Source organism: Asterias rubens, chromosome 21 (genome assembly GCF_902459465.1).
Source record: "Asterias rubens chromosome 21, eAstRub1.3, whole genome shotgun sequence".
NCBI lineage: Eukaryota > Metazoa > Echinodermata > Asteroidea > Forcipulatida > Asteriidae > Asterias > Asterias rubens.
This window is the reverse complement of record NC_047082.1, coordinates 10,162,093-10,179,882: the sequence shown is the minus strand read 5'-3', so window position 1 is coordinate 10,179,882 and position 17,790 is coordinate 10,162,093. Positions and strand designations below refer to the sequence as shown.

The following is a 17,790-nucleotide window of genomic DNA, read 5'->3' as shown; positions in this document are numbered from 1 at the left end:
CACAAATAGTGTAATATAAAGAGGCTATATAAATACACCGATTAGAAAAAAGTTCCAGAAAACTTTTTTCATTTACACAAAATAAGACCACCCTTCATCAAAATCCACAAATCATCGGCTGAGCTTCATTCTACATAAAATTACTGGCAAAAATAATTTTCGCGGTTGGTGATCAAACCACACAGCTTTCTGTGTAACCCATCTTTGCCTTGGAGTCCGTGTTTGACGACCGGCATAGCTCGTCACGCCTTGCCCGTTCGCGCGGCCCAGTCGCCGGTCAGGACGGGCTTTAATTTACGGTGTGATTTCACGGTGTGGATGTTCTGCCGTTAGTTTAACTGTAGTGATGAATGAATGAGTGTCATTTTTTATCGGGCCGAGCTCGCAGCTCCGAGACTGTACACCGTGTCAAATGATTTGGTTTTTGCTTTAGATACAAGAACAAAAGAAAATTTGCCTTTTGTTTGGTGGAAGAGTAAATAATTTCCTCTTTTTTGTTACGGACTTTTGAGTTCCAGAACAATGAACTTCTACAAATTTGTATAAAATAATTATAAAAACGAATCAAATTTCAGCCCCCGGGGAGCGTGTATATAAATATGCAAAGTTTGATCTATAAATAACCCAGAGATCCGCACGTGTTCAATATTCAGCCTCAATTATTAATATCATTTATTTCTTCTTCCTAAAAGCATAACCCGGGCACCCCCTGGACGGCCTGCAGTCCTTCCGGTACGATTCCTTTCTGCCCCTGTCCCTTATGGACACGAACGCGGCATGAGTCGAGTGGGGTGCAACACCATCATGGGCACTGGGTCGTGTTTGCATAACCAGAGCCATGCCTACGGTGATACACTGCTACACATGCAACAGTCGTACACTAGATGCCATGCCTTAATGGTACGGGTTCGAAACCGTCAAAAGGAGAGAGCCGAACAAGTTGCAGAAATTAACGTTTGAAACATTTTGGTATTAAAACAAATTGTATTTCTTAATGTGTTTTTTCTGTTAATTTTAACATATTTATTTTCATAAATCTCTGTATTTTAAACTCAATTCAGCCTTTGGCTGTATACGATGTTAAAATGTTTCTAATAAACCAATAATAATCATATTTTGTGAGAACAAAAACATACATATTGATTTTCTTTTAAAAGCTCGATTATGAAACTCATTTCTTAAAATTACAAAACGGGTGCGGGCTAAGATCTAACCCCTAAACCCTATCTTGGTTACGGTTTTTAAATATCAAATTTTCAGATCAGCAATTGAGAAACAAAGATCCACGTCCAGACGTCAGTTCTCTGAAGTCATTTAAAAATGCTGAATATGATTACAAACCTTTCCCGTCAACATACATCGCGAAGTATCAGTTCAACCACCATCTATGATTATGAATTACACAAATCATTAAATTTGCGATTCTAGACGACAATACTTATTCTAGTCATTGTTAAATCAGCCTCGTTTGGCTTGCCCGGATTTGAACCCACAACCTTGTGGTAGCAAGTCATCGTGCAGTCTAACCACTTGACATTGGCATTTGGGACTATGGGGTACCAAGACAATGTACTGACAATATTAGACCCCGCCCAAACAGTTAGCCAGCAATGCATAATTCTTCCTTATAAATATTTACAAAGACAAATTCCAGTTCAAATTCTCATCAATTCATACAAGAAGAACCAGAATATATTTTCCTCTCAGCCTCGGTTTGGTTACGCATGCTGATGTAAAGACAGAAAGCAAGACAATAATATCTAGTTTTTATAATAGCGCTTTTCACATCCGAATGGCGTCTCAAAGCGCGTCCAACAGTAATACCCCTGGGGTCGATTTCACAAAGAGTTCGGACTAGTCCTAACTTTTTCAGGGGTAGTCCTAGAAGATATACTTTAGGGCTAGTCCTTAGTTAGGACAAGTAACTAGTCCTAACTCGAGATAGGACTAGTCGTAACTCTTTGTGAAATCCACTCCTGGTCACTGGGCCTAAATTCATTCCTTAAACCATCTCAGCTCCCCGGGGAGTATACAGCCTGTGAAACAAAATAATAATATGCGCTATTCAGTCTAAATCAATCAACAATCTCTGTCAGCACAGGTGCCCTTTTAACGCCTGTGTGGAGAGAAGCAATTATAACTAATAAGTGTCTTGCCCAGGGACACAAGTGTCACGACCGGGATTCGAACCCACACTCTGCTGAACAGAATCACGTGACTTTGAGTTTGGCGCTCTTATTCGCTCGGCCACGACACCCTACAAAAAGAAGATGGCCAAAACCGAACCGTTTCATCAGTTCACGAAGCCTCGCTGTCGTCCGGTCTCCACCCCTGCCTGAAAGCGTCAAATTTCTCCGCCTCGAAGTCCGAGAGTGCCAACTCTTCTTTGACGGTGGCCCCGGAGAGTTGGGCCAGCAGTGGCCCGTTAATCTGGCTCCGTTGGACTCGCTCCACGACCTGATCGTCGAGATTTAGAAGGCGAAGACACTGCATGAGTTGGGAGCAGGTGAGATTTCCGATGTCCAGTGGGATGTCTTTAACTGTCCTAATGGATGTAGCTTGAAGACCACTGATCTGAAGATTAGATTCCGATGAGCTCCGTTCCTTTGAAAACACAAAACAAACGTGAACCCCAAAACGTAAAATCAGTGGGAGACTTTGGAACGCTAGGTGGCAGCAGACTTACCAGGTAAATTGTCCTTGTTTACGTAGTTCTGATCATGCGCGCATTACCGAGAACAATGGATTCTACCTGGTAAGTCTGCTGCCACCAAGCGACCCGAAAGTCCCCCATAAGTGAACAGTGTTGCTCTTCCATAAGCCTTTATGAGATATGGTGGACACAACGCTATGACACTACGGGTTTGGGTCAATTTGTCTGTATACACCAGAACCAAACAGTGCATTCATATAATGTCCGCCATACCTCAAAAATGCTAAACAGCCTAACTCGAAAAACAACGTTTTGAGAAAAGAAAGATAGATAGTTGTTTTGCTATAAAAGCGAGATGGAAGTGTAAAAAGAGGCTGGGATATGACATACTACTGTTATTATTCACACCCATACATAGCATGCCTTTGACCCAGAAATGATTTAGGCAGCTATGCTTTCAGTTCGCATCAGTAGCACAAAGAAGAACATTCTCACGAAGGTTTTGTTTAAAGGCAGTGGACACTATTGGTAATTACTCAAAATAATTATTAGCACGAAACCTTACGGAATTAAAAAAAAAAGTTCCGGTAATTTTGCTGCCGGAAAAAAACAAAAGAATCCGTATTCCTGCAGCAAAATTACACGGACAAAGTTTTTCATTCCGTAAAATATAAAATCCCTTAACGTGGGTTTGTACATGTGTACACGGTTGTGGCTGAAACTAAATATGTACTTACATGTACTTTATTATATGTAGGTGTTTGGGCAAAGGTGGTTAATTGTAATTACGCTAATTAGCATAATTAATATTTGCATATACGGAAAACCCGTAAAATAACGGCGAAATTTACGGAATAGTTCACTTTACGGAGTCCGTTAAAATACGGATAAATTTTACAGTGTAGAGTTAGATGTTGCAAACTTCAACTCCAACCAAAATGATCACAAATAGTTTGTGGTCTGACGCTTCAACCCTAGCAGAGTCTTTCTCGAAGGCTAAAAGATATGACATAAACTTTAATGATAAATATCCATTTTGACATTGAAGGCACTGGACAATATTGGTAATTACTCAAATTAATGTTAGCATAAAAACGTACTTGTAATCAACGAGTAATGGAGAGCTGTTGATAGTATGAAACACTGTGAGAAACGGCTCCCTCTGAAGTAACGTAGCTGTTGAGAAAGATGTAATTTTTCAACAAAATATTTGAATTGAATTCGAGACCTCACAGCTGAGGTCTCGAGTTCAAGGCATCTGAAAGCACATAACTTGTGCGACAAGGGTGTTTTTTCTTCCATTTTTTTCTCGCAACTTCGGCGACCAATTGAGCTCAACTTTTCACCGGTTTGTTATGTTAATATGCATATGTTGAGATACACTGGTGAGAATACTGGTGTTTGACAATTACCAAAGGTGTCCAATGCCTTTAATGACAATGTTCATTTTGACATTACAGAGACTATACCTTGGTTGGTTTCACATACGACAGATCGATGTCATCCAAGAGCAATCCAGTGGAATGATGGTGCGATCGAAACGAAGCAGTTCTTGGTGAGGCTGCAGGCTTGGTCGATGCTATCGCACGTGGCCTTCGAGGTTGGAGGTAGTCGGCATGAGTGTCATCATGAGAGGAGTCCAAACTCCCGGCAACACTGATTGCGCGTGACTCTTTGCCCCTTTTTAGAGGTATCGTGTGGAACATAGAGTGCGCCGCCAAGCGGTCAGTCGAAGGTCTCTGGTCCGTGTTTAAACTATGGCTTCCTTTTTTGAGGCCGCCTCCGCGGCGAGGCACGACCTCTGGAGGGGATCCCCCGGTAGGTTTAGATGGAAGGGTGACGTCATTGTTGGGAGAAGGGGCAGCAGGGAGGAGAGGACTGGTAGGGGGAGAGGAAGAGTCTAGGTTAGAGTATATGGATTCTTGTTTTACCATCCGCGCTGTCGTCGTGCGTGGAGGAGGAGGGGGCGCACGCCTGTTCGGGAGCCTCTCTGGCGACTCGGACGACGGGCTCTGGAACCGGTCTTCTTGGTTACGCTCGCCGGTCTCGATCGAATCTGAGGTGAACCCCGGAGGTGGGTCAGTGTGGGGTACAGACACCGGGTTGAAACGCAGCGGTTTGAGCCCTATTTGTGATGGGTAGTCCGTTGGAGTTAACTTGAGGGGACCGAGGGTTGTCGATCTACTTTTAGGCCAACTGCTGGTAAGTTGAGTATTGATACCTTTTAGTTGACGTGTCTGCAAAAACATTAAAGAAGAAAACAAAGGTAAATTTTACCAGATAGACAGAGTTTTTATACGAAAGTGGTAACAAGTTGCAATTCTCGAACCCCACGCTTAAAAAGTTGCCACATAATACATGGACATTGTGAGAGCTGTTATGAACAAAACAGAGACACTTACGGCTCGTTGGTCAATTTCATTTTCATGATTAACTTTCAGAGACGACACCGGCAACGTATCTGAAAACGAAAAAGTGTTTACTTTCATAAAATATATTAGTTTCTCAACAATTATCAACAATGTTCATAACCATAATCTACATAAAACTAAAGTTTTTGAATGAACCGAATCGCTCGTAAAACTAATTGCTGGGGACCATTTTGGGCCCAGAAGTTCCGCTCAAAAATACACGCGAGATTGACAAAGTCGATTTCAACTTGCATCGGTTCTTTTAAGAACAATTACCAATAGTATCCAGTGTCTTTAAAAAGACACTGGATACTATTGGTAATTGTCAAAGACTAGCCTTCATAGTTGGTGTATCTCAACATATGCATAAAATAACAAACCTGTAAACATTTGAGCTCAATCGGTCGTCGAAGTTGCGAGATAAAAACGAATTTAAGAAGAAAAAAACACCCTTGTCACACGAAGTTGTGTGCTTTAAGATGCTTGATTTCGAGACCTCAAATCCTAAATCAGAGGTCTCGAAATCAAATTCGTGGAAAATCACTTCAGAGGGAGCCGATTCTCACAATGCTTTATACTATCAACCTCTCCCAAATACTCGTTACCAAGAAAGGTTTTAATGCTAATAATCATTTTGAGTAATTACAAATAGTGTCCACAGCTTGGACAGATTTAGAAGTCCGAACTTACTTGTACGTGGTTGTGCTATAAAACTGATCCTGGGTTGGGACTCGTTCGGCAACGGCGGCAGGGCTCGCCGGCTCTTTGCCCCGATTCCCGGGTCGGCATAGTTATGAATGACCTCGTCCGCCGACGTACTTTCTTGGTGGAACATATCCTCTGCAGGGAAATAGGTGTTAGTAGACCTTTATTTTAATTGCCACCATTTTGGATATGTTTCCTGAATCCAGTAACAGTATTGGATGATAATGTTCATTGCACAAAAAAAAAAGAACCAGACTTTTTTTTCTTCTTCTTCTATCAGCCTTGCATTGGTTACAACACGATTTGGATTAAAGGGAAGGTACTCGTTTGGTAATTGTCAAAGAGCAGACTTCTCACTTGCTGTATCCCATCATAAATAATAATAAATAAATAAATAAATAATTAATATGACACTTGTAAAGCGCAAACATATCCACCTAACAAGTAGGCGCTCAAGGCGCGACAAAGAAAAACAATGAACAAAAACAAGATACTTAAATTAAACTGTGTTGTTGTAGGCAATTACCATGAGGTGGGTTTTGAGGGAGTTTTAAAGGAGTTGAGGGATGAAATAGAGCGAATGTTGTGAGGAAGGCTGTTCCAAAGACGAGGGGCAGCAATACGGAAAGATCTATCTCCCCACAAGGGGATATAAACATCAGGAGCGATAAGATTTCCGTTCAGACAGAAGATGTTGACTTGCTGAACGAAGACCAGATCGACTGGGGTTATAAGGCCTGGTGAGTTCAGATAAATATGACGGTGCGGTACCATGTTTTGAACGGTGGGTTAAGATCATGAGTTTATAAATGATTCTAAATTTAATTGGAAGCCAGTGAAGATTGCATAAAGTTGAAGTAACATGTGAAGAGCGTCGAGAACGTGTAATTAGGCGTGCTGCTGTGTTTTGTTTTAACTGAAGACGGTCGGGTTGTTTTTGATGAATACCATAAAGAAGCGAGTTGCACATGTCCAAACGAATAGTGATGAAAGCATGAACCAACTGTTTTGTTGCTTGTTGTGAAAGATATTTTCGGATCTTGCTTAAATTTCTGAGATTGTTGGATGTGGATTGTACAACTTGAGAAATATGTTGATGAAGAGACATTGTAGAATCAATCGTAAAACCTAGATTACGGGCACGTTTTACAGGAGTGATGTTAGAGCCGCCAACAGTGATGTGATCAACTTGAATTTTGTCAAGCTGTTTTTTTTTCCATAACCATAAAATAACAAGCCTGTGAAAGTTTTGGCTCAATTGGTCATCGAAGTTGCGAGAAAATGATGAGAGAAAAAACACCCTTGTTGGATGGACGAATTTGTGTGCTTTCAGATAAAAAACTTCTAGCTAGAAGTCTTTTATTATTTTAGTGAGAAATTACCTCTTTAAAACAAATACGTTACTTCAGAGGGAGTCGTTTCCCACAATGTTTTATACTATCAACAGCTCTCCGTTTTTAAGTTAATATTTGTAATGAGTAATTACCAAGCGTGTACCTTCCCTTTAAAGACACATCAAGATGATGGAAACATGATAATGGCGCAGTCAGTGACGTCATATGCAAGCCATCTATCTTTCAGGACACGAAGTGGAGCATCATCTCTAGCTGCGACTGATAGTCTGAGGAATTTTGTTGTCAAGATGGAGTTGATGTGTCCAAACTGTTACTCGAAGAAGGCTGTTCTACACGACCCAATTAAAATAGAGGTTCTGTATAGTTTGTTTGTTTGTTTGTTTGTTTAGATGATCTTCCCATCAAAGGAACTCGGCAAACTCCCACAAGGGGATATAAACATCAAGCTGGCAACAAATCTCTCACGTACAAACATTGGTTTAACGTCTATGATTATGAAATGCACAAATCAAGAAATTGTGATTCAGGAACTAGACGACAAAATTTATTCTAGTCATTGTGAAATCAGCGGTTAGCTGAGGGGATTCGAACCCACAACCTTTAGTAACAGCTTATTGGTCGCGTGGTGATGTTTTGCAGCTGCACCTGTTTACTAACTACATATGCACGTAGGCCTTGACTTCAAATATCCAAGGGAAATTGATGCGAGGTCAAAGGTGATTTCGGGCGGGGATTGACGTATGGCTCAAGGCAGATCTCTGGCGTAACTCACGAGCCTCGATGTGTGACGTCAGATGCTCAGGCTATATAGATGCGACCTAACACAGGCTTAAAAATTAGTTTCAAAGAGGGCGCTATCATCTGAAATAATATATTATTCATCAAATTCCACATAATTAATACAATTCTCTCAAACCACGAAATTCCTTACCGTTGTCGTTCAGAGTTGAGGGGAGGTCAGGTGTACTCCGGCTTAGCCCCCATTGAGACCTTTGTGAATTTCTCGAGGTTGCCGTTGGCGGCGCTTCCAAATATAAATCTGACCTCATGAATGCGACGAAGGGTGCAGCGTATTCGCTGATGAACAGTTCCTAGGAAAACATAGAAGAACAATAGATTACTAGGAACAGAGAAAAACAATAGGTTTACTCACACGCACATCAGCATTGATGAAGCAATCTTCTTTTATAATGATGTTTTTTCTGCACTCAATTCGAAATGATCTACCGGTGACAAGCATACTGGAGAACAGAAAAACAACATCTTTAAATTACATTTCAATTGTGCATTTAATTGCAAGTGGGTTGTTTCTTATGGGAGACTTTGGAACGATCCACTCGCCCAACTCACAGGGCCGGACGGCCACTTTAAGATGAGGGCTACTCTCTTTATGTAAAAGAATGAAAAGGCACTCTTTGAAGAGCCATATGAGGGACAACTCTTTTTTGAGTGATCTTCCACTCTTTTAGATTGAAGTTTGCATCTTTTTGAATGATTTTTCACTCTGTCTTGGTGTGAAACCCCTCTAAAAGAGTGAAATACTCACCTCTCCTTTTAAAGAGCTTTTTGAGGAAAAACTCGAAATGTACAAAGTGGTGTTTTTCACTCTTTTACGGAGTACATACTGATTTGGGCTATCAACCCAAATCAACTGTCACCAGGGGCACGTTAACGCCTACGCATGGGTCTGAAGCAGGGTAACCTCCTTCACAGTCCATGATGTAGGCAAGACTATCATGCACTCTAGAAGCTTGGTTGTACGAAGAAATTATGGTTAATGCCTTGCTATAGGGCGCAAGTGTCATGACCGGGATTCGAACCCCCACTCTGCTGCTGACAGCATCAGAGCTTGGGTCTGGTGAACTAGACCGCTCGGCCACGACACGCCATGTGCTTCGACGTGTGACGTCAGAATCTGAAAGCCCCCCCCCCCCCCCCCCCCCAGTATGGTTCGAGCAGGACCCATCGATCTAAAATTTTACTGTTGGATGGCAGCAGGTTGACGGGTAAACTAATTTCCTTTTGAAAAGTCTGCGTGCTCAGTAGGCAAACTTTTAGAGTCTGCTGCCACCTTGAGTCTAATTACCCCCCCCCCATACACACACACACACACTTTTTTAAGACAACAATTTAACTGACCAATGGTATCTTATCCAACATACACTCTCCAAACATATCAATAAGGGACGTGTAGGTAATCCTACGGTGCACCATATCTTGGCATATCTGGAAGCAGACATTTGCATTCTTGGACAGGACGACAATGGCGGGCTGCTGCTGTTCATTTTGTGTTCGTGACGACGATACACTTCTGCCATCATTTCCTGGTAGTTATCAATGGACAGAAGAAAACAGAAACACAGAAATATTACCGGGGCTGGATTTCACAAAGAGCTAAGACTAGTCTTGTTTCGAGACACTCATCAAAAACTTAGGACTTGGGCTGTCTTTGTGAAACGGCCCCTGGAGTCGACCGAGCTGGTTATATTCGGTGGAATGATGAGACCGTGGTCCAGTGGTTAGACTGCAGGGCCCAATTTCATAGAGCTGCTAAGCACAAAAATTTGCTTAGCATGACATTTTTTGTCTTGATAAAAACAGGATTACCAACCAAATTTCCACGTGATTTTCAGGATAAGCAAACAACAGCTGAATACATGTATCAAGCAATATGCAACAAATTGGGATTTGGTTGGTAAACCTGTTTTTATCAAGGAAGAAATTTCATGCTAAGCATATTTTTGTGCTAAGCAGCTCTATGAAATTGGGCCCAGGACTTGCAACTACATGGTTGTAAGGTCGAATCCCTCAGCAAACCGCTGCTTTCACAATGACTATGGATAAGTATTGTAGTATAGTAACTGAATAACAATTTCTTGGTTTGTGTTATTCATATAGACGTCGTTAAACCAATGTTTGTATGAAACAAAATTGGCTGTTGCCAGTTTGGCGTTTTCATCCCCTTGTGGGAGTTTGTAAATACGCTGTACATGCACAAAAAATCGTGACATTCTTTTACTCATTTTTCCAAAACTACAGCACCTCAGCAAGGAATAGTAATTCAAGGGAAGCTTTCTACTATCAATCTTCAAACTGTGTAAATTTAAATACTCTGTACACTATTGGTAATTGTCAAAGACCAGTCTCCTCACTTGGTGTATCTCAACATAATGTGAAAATTTGAGCTCAATTGGTCGTCGAAGTTGCGAGATAACTATAAGAGATACCTTGTCACACGAAGTTGTGTGCTTTCAGATGCTTGATTTCGAGACCTAAAAACTTAATTATGAGGTCTCGAAATCAAATTCGTGGAAAAATACTTCTTTTTCGAACACTACGTCACTTCACTTCAGAGGGAGCTGTTTCTCACAATGTTTCATACTATCAACCTCTCCCCATTACTCATTACCAAGTAAGGTTTTATGCGAATAATTATTTTGAGTAAATACCAATAGTTTCCACTGCCTTTGATGTAAATCTGCGGACTTTGTGTTTAGTTTCCTACAAAAAGTACCCAAACCTCTCAACCCGATATACACATCTATAAGACGACACCCCACTTTCAGTTCAACATCATAAGATGATTATCTCTGGAAAATGACATCCTGCTTTCAGGATGTCGGTTTCTTACAGGATGTCATTTAATTTGAAAGTAAAAATAATTAACAAGCTGTCTTAATATTATTTTCATTCATTGTTGCCTCTCAATGCATTACAGAATTTGTTTTTTTTTGCTAACAGGGCAGGGTAAGCACTTGTTGTAATCCACCACATACATAAACCGACAAACCTGTAGAAAATTGAGATCGATCGGCCATCTGGGTCACGAGAAAATAGTGAAAACCGATTAATTTGCATGACATCAATTTAAAACATTTTTTTGAATAAAACAAACGCTTACTGAGCGATAAACTCCGAGTGGGAATTTAGTGTTATTTATTTCTCATTCAGACAGAACTATTTCAAGAGATGTTTTTATCTATCATCATCATTAGACCGTGAATGTTTTATGTAAATCTGAGGTCTAAGACGAGTTTTTTCTGCAATGTTCCTTTAGTTATTAGTTTAGTCCATTTTCCTTTGTTAAAGGCAGAGGACACTATCGATAATTACTCAAAATAATTATTAGCATAAAACCTTACTTGGTAACGAGTGATGGGGAGAGGTTAGTGGTATAAAACACTGTGAGGAAACAGCACCCTCTAATGTGACGTAGTTTTCGAGAAAGAAGTAATTTTCCACGAATTTGATTTCGAGACCTTGAGGTCTCGAAATCAACCATCTAAACGCACACAACTTCGTGTGACAAGGGTGTTTTTTATTTCATTTTTATCTCGCAACTTCGACGACCAATTGAGCTCAAATTTTCACAGGTTTGTTATTTTATGCAAATGTTGAGATACACCAAGTGAGAAGACTGGTCTTTGACAATAACCAATAGTGTCCTCTGTCTTTATATTTGTAAAATGTAATTAAATTACTGTTTTGTCTTCCTTAATTGTGACGGGCCGGTGTTTATGATAAAACTTACCAAAACGTTCTTTGGGAGAAGAACAAGGTCCACCACCGATTGTCGTACCGACCAGAAATTCGGTCGTGATCTCCCTTTCAAGCACAAGAGGGCGCTCTAGGTGTGGAAGTAAGCTGCTGATGGAGCCTGACAGCTGAGACACGTGATCTTCTGGGCTTCGGAGGCTAACCTGCATGTCGAGGAACCAAACTAGTGTAAAGTAGGGTACAGAAAACAGGGTGCAATATTTCATAGAGCTACTTAGGTAGAAAATATATAGCCTACTTGATAGTTTTCTGCTCAGCAAAAACTTGCTGCAGGAGTTAAACCAGTCATTGATAGTCAAGTTGAATTGTATTTGGACTGGTAACCTTATTATGGTAAGCAAAATGTTTTGTGCTTAGTTATACATATGCGTATGTCTCAGATTAAGCTACGATTCGATGGTACAATTGGTGTTAATTAGCCATTGTGTGGCCATACCGCGTAGTTAAAGCAGCGCCTGGGACCTGGGTTGACCCTGCGCACTACGTGGAACGCACCTCTGCGCAATGAGCGTTAATTCTTTGCGTATTGACTATACCAGAATGGCAGGATTGTCGCCTGTAAAGGTTCGCTGCTCCTCGTGAAATAGTTCAGTATATGATTAATTTAAAGGCACTGGACACACTTTGTTAATGGTCAAGGACCAATATTCTCACTTGGTGTATCCTAACATATCCATAAAATATGTGAAAATTTGGGCTCAAATGGTCGAGAAAAAAAGAGAAAAAAAAACACCCCTGCTTGCACAATGTGCTCTCAGATGCTTGAGAAAGGCCTGGAGTCTTTACCATATGCAAATATTTAATAGTAAGAAATGATCATGATAATTTTCTCAAAAACTACGTTACGTAAAAAAAAAAACAGTCACTGCTCTGACGTAAAGCCAGTGTCATATCGACTGTAATTTTGACTTGATTTTAAGTCTGAGCTCGCGGTGTTTTTTGCAAGTTTTTCCGCGGTATTTAAGCAGAAAAAATATCTACATATCGTTAGCAGCTCCCTGAAATTGACACCAGATAATATGGAATATACTATGTATATTTGTTAAAGCTTACCATGCATGGCAACTTGTTTTTGGACAATAAATTTGCCAAAGTGTAGCCGTCAGGATCTGCTATGGTCCTGTACTGGCCTTTCCACTTCAGGTTCAAAAAGACATCCTCATTCGGTTCACTTTGCTTTCGGCACCTGTTAAGTGGAAAAAGTAATAATAAGAGAACTTTGTAGATTTGCTGTGATGGACTCAAGAGGTGGTACAAGTTACACCAAAAAAAAAGACACTGCCGTCGATTTAAAAAAAAACTCTTCCTAACTTAAGACTAATCTTGGACTTAGGACGACTCCCAACCCTGCACTGTAGCATGCAGACCTTAAGATTAATCCTAAGTTAGGACGAGTTACTCGTCCTAACTCGAGATAAGACGAGTCCTAACTATTTGTGAAATCGACGGCTGGACACCTTCGGTAATTGTCACAGACCAGTCTTCTCACTTGGTGTATCCCAACATATGCACAAAATAACAAACCTGTGACAATTTGAACTCAATTGGTCGTCGAAGCTGCGAGATAATAATGGAAGAAAAAATTCCTTGTCACACGTAGTTGTGGGCTTTTAGATGCTTGAATTCGAGTCTCGAATTCAAATTCAAATATTTTAGTGAGAAATAACTTATTTCTCGAAAACGACATTATTTCAGAGGGAGCCGTTTTTACAATGTTTTATACTATCAACATCTCTCCATTGATCGCAAACAGGTAAGTTTTTATGCTAACAATTTTTTTGAGCAATTACCAATAGTATCCAGTGCCTATATAAGCCTATACCCGAATATTCTAAATAAAAATGTATGCCACACGCACTTTCATTTACGCACACGAATCGCTGGTTATTATATGCTCTAAAAACACTTTCGCAGCCGCACTAACAAAAAGTAAGAAAACGAAAGCAGGAAGTGCATTGGATTAGAAGACCAAGAACCCAAACCAAACCCTTAAAACATGAACAGCCGTTTATTAATAACATTGTTTTTGACACACTCTTGAATTGTGAAATACAACTGTGATTTAGAATTATTTTCAACCGACAAACAAACACTAATACATTTGAACTGCAAAGTTCAGAATGCAAAAGTGAAAAGAGTAAATATACTTTTACAATAATATACAAGTTTTAAAAATGCTTTAAACGTTATTTTAACAAGAAATACAAAATTCTTTTTTATGAGAATGTTCAATGAAGTAAAGCTTCAGTTTGCACTGGAAAAACTTCAGCTGTTTCATTACAACCACAGGACAGTAATCCCGCATTTCATATGGTGCAATTTAATTGTTTGTTTCTATAGCTTTTTAAGAGACATATCGGCACAGAAAAATAAATAAAAGTTCACAGATTTACAAATAACTTACAGGGTTTACAGAAGGTAACGGTGAAAGACTTCTCTTGAAATATTATTCCATGAAATGCTTCACTTTTCGAGAAAACATTAAAACGATTATCAATTCTCGTTGTCGAGAATTACGGATTTATTTTAAACACATGTCATGACACGGCGAAACGTGCGGAAACAATGGTGGGTTTTCCCCGTTATTTTCTCCCGACTCCGATGACCGATTGAACCTAAATTTTCACACGAAGTGTGGGCCTTGGACAATACTGTTTACCGAAAGTATCCAATGGCTTTAATTACACCACCGAAACAAAGGTAAACAATCTTTTTAAGTGGTTGGGATGGCTGGGGGTTCAGCATAATTTCTACTGGGTACTTCTGTCTCCTTCGAACAAAGACGGGGGGGGGGGGGGTCGTGGGGGGGCGGCAGGGAACTAGTCCACTAAAAACTCACCTAAGTCCTTGCTCAAACAGTCCGTTGCACATCGTTATCCCGATCGTCCGGAGGATGTCCCCCTTGACAACTCCGCAATCTCTCCGCAAAGGTTTCTTTAAAACAACGACGCACTGCGGGGAATCATCGGATAACTGTCGGACGCTCTTGTACAGCTTCGTGCCCTTGTCGTTGCCGTCTTCGGTTTGGTGAACGTTGAAGACACTTGGTAACCCCCTGGGTAGGCAGATGCGGATGGGCGGGGCAGAGCTTGGGTCATCTTTGTCATTCTAGAGAGACAAACAAAAGTAGTAATAACTTCGGGATGTGATAAATAATTTTTGAAATCCCACTTGTTTGAGAGGCGAAGTTTCATCGGAGGTGCGTACGAGTTTTTGCAGTTTGATTTCTAAAATATAAGATTATTTTGAGAATTACTGATAAAAAGAAACAGTCCTACATAACCTTGGCCCAGTTTCATAGAGCTGCTGCTTAAAAGCACAAAAAGTAGCTAAGCACAATCAAATGTTCTTACCAGAATAAGGTTACCAGCTAAAATACTATGACACTATGTACAATTTGTGACTGGTATCCTGATCATTTATGCTCAGCAGAAATCGCATTTTCTTTTTTTAGGTTGATACAGTGGAGACAAAATGAACCTTAAACTTTTGAATTTCTTAAAGGGGCCACTCACCAAGCCTTGTGCAATGACCATGTCCACCCTCTGCACACCATGCAGTTTCACAACCTCCATTGCCGAGAAACATGTATCATCCGCGTTGCCGTAGTGCCCTTCGCCGATGCGAACCAAGGTTGGCAGCCTAAATCTAAATCAGAGATACCGTCATTAAAGGGAGGGTCAATCACTTAAAGGGTAATCACTCTTAAAATAGCAATGCCAATAACAACTTTTGGTTAAAAGCCTATATGTATTATTTCAATAAATTTTCACATGTTAATTTTATAATTACGTATTGCCATTATGAAATACTGTGATATCTCCGATTTAAACGAAAACATTCAAACCTCCCAAAAACCCATACCCCTTCAAAGTAAAAAAATAAAAAAAAAATAAAAAAAGACACAACCAGAATTTAAAATCACCTCTTACCATCTGCCGGTACACAAAATAAAATGTCTGTACAATAAAATCCATAATTATGAGAAACAAAATAACATCCTTGCAAAATACAGAATTGTATTGGTGAGCCTATATACTTTTTCGAGAAGATTGGTACACCGACCAAGAACATCATACATTATATTAGAGCTGTCACGTTGTCCAGACATAACAAATCGTCACAATTCCAACTTACTTTTCAGTTAGTTGCAGCGGGTTGTAGGATACATCCAGCCAGTCCAAGCTTCCCACGGCCGATGCGTAGCCATCTTGGCTCATACTTCCTCCAGTCGTCATGATGCTCGAGCTTGATATCTCAGTGCGTAATAGATAAGTCCCCACCGGAGCTAAAAGACTTTCCACGACTTGAGGTGCTTCTTCAATCACAATTATCGATTCTTTAACTCATTTCAACGTACAGAAAACAACACACCGTCTCAGTGCACTGGACGCTCTGGAGTCATTGATGAATTGCATTATGTTCATTTTCGTGCCAACGGAACTTTAAGGGAAAATCAGGTGGTGCTTGACTTTCACACCCCCGAGTTACCCTAAAAACCACAATCAGTCTTCTGGCAAAAATATTCAAAGTCTCAGATAGAATAAAGACGTAAACCTAATTGATATCCACTAAAGCATTTCTGAAGATTATGTTGCCTTGCAATGCAAGACTTAAATCAGATGTAGGTTCCACACGAAATAAAGTCCTAGTCACAGTTCACGGAATCATAATAATTTGATCCTACTGCATGTAGTTCCAAACCAAAGCTGACTAGCAGTACCAGGCACTAACACCAACGTCAAAGTGAAAGAGATCGTGGTCGGGTAGTCCTACATCATTAAACTCAGTACATTATTCATGCAATCGTCACCACTGATTATGAAAATAAAACTATTTTGTATCAACCACATACTTCTAACGAGTGTTTACTCTCACTTCCTTCCGCTGGCTCCTCCACTAATTTATACTGGTCACCAAGGGTAGGGGCAGATATAACGAACTCGAACTTTAGGCTGATGGTTCGTATTTTGTGAATAATTCAATTCCTGAAACTGGGGTTACATTATTTTATTTGCCGGGCCGACCAATATTATCCATTAGTCTTACAATGTCAGTTAGCAGTTCGCTAATTAAAGGCATTGGACACCTTTGGTAATTGCACAAATAAATTTGGTGGGATCTCAGAATATGCCTAATAAAAGGCTTCGGGCCTTAAGTCTCTGAATATTTGAGTGAGCAATAACCTTTCTCAAAAACTACTATCAAAAGCTCTCAATTGCTCGTTAATAGTAAAATTATAAGCTTGTAAATTATGCTTGTACATATGTAACTATTTTGAGTATTTACCAATATTGTCCAGTGCCTTTAAGCATGTTTTATTACTCTCGCCATAATCCTCATCTTGTTTTTAAACACATCTTTTCATCTTTATTTTTTCGTTTCATATTTCATCCATTATACACGAGGTTGGAAATTCCCTTGACTCATGTAACGGAAAGCGAAATTATAATTTTATTACCAAGAACCATATTTATAACATGAAGGCACTATCAGTTTCGGTAAAGGTTGTTATGTTTCTGATGCGTATTTTACTGAATAAGCACAGGTTGCAATGGAAGTCCGTGTGGGAGATGTTAACGCCCATTAGTTTCTACACGCATTTGCAAAATCAAAATGGCGCAAGCGTTGGCTGACTTGGCACAATGCGGACTTGAACGCTAGGTGGCAGCAAACAGGTAACTTTTCCATGGCTTATGTTATGAGGTTCTGATTTAAAGAAAAAGAATTATACTTGGTAAATTCACGGCCAACATTTGTTACGAACAACAAAATTTGTACTAATTTTCATTGAGTAGTGTTAAAAAAACACAAAATGATGTTGTCCTGATAATTATTCAAGCCTAAATATACATTCACCACGCAAGCAAGAAATATTTAACATTTTTGTTGGCCAGTGCAAACACTGACACTGACTCAAACATAAACAGTTTGAAAAGTAATGGATTAATGATCATTCCACAAATTGTTGACAGGATTTTCAAAGTAAGCTCCCTTCATGACGCTTGAACAAAAAAAATAAAAACGAGATTACTTATCCAATTAACAATGTGGGAAAGCACATACACACGAAACAATTGAAAAACAGCTTTTTCAACACAATGAAAAC

The 17,790-nt window shown here is 39.9% G+C and overlaps 1 protein-coding gene across 1 annotated transcript; it reads right to left on the bottom strand.

The window, feature by feature from the left end:
- Positions 1 to 1,984: 1,984 nt before the first annotated feature.
- Positions 1,985 to 16,403, bottom strand: LOC117304903. The gene is made up of 11 exons (XM_033789551.1): positions 15,819 to 16,403; positions 15,197 to 15,329; positions 14,521 to 14,789; positions 12,735 to 12,867; positions 11,656 to 11,824; positions 9,264 to 9,448; positions 8,056 to 8,215; positions 5,755 to 5,904; positions 5,056 to 5,114; positions 4,123 to 4,890; positions 1,985 to 2,604 (listed from the first exon to the last, which is right to left on the bottom strand). The coding sequence occupies exons 1-11, from the start codon at positions 15,917 to 15,919 to the stop codon at positions 2,299 to 2,301; spliced, it is 2,433 nt and encodes an 810-aa protein (XP_033645442.1). The 5' UTR covers positions 15,920 to 16,403; the 3' UTR covers positions 1,985 to 2,298.
- Between the last annotated feature and the right edge of the window lie 1,387 nt (positions 16,404 to 17,790).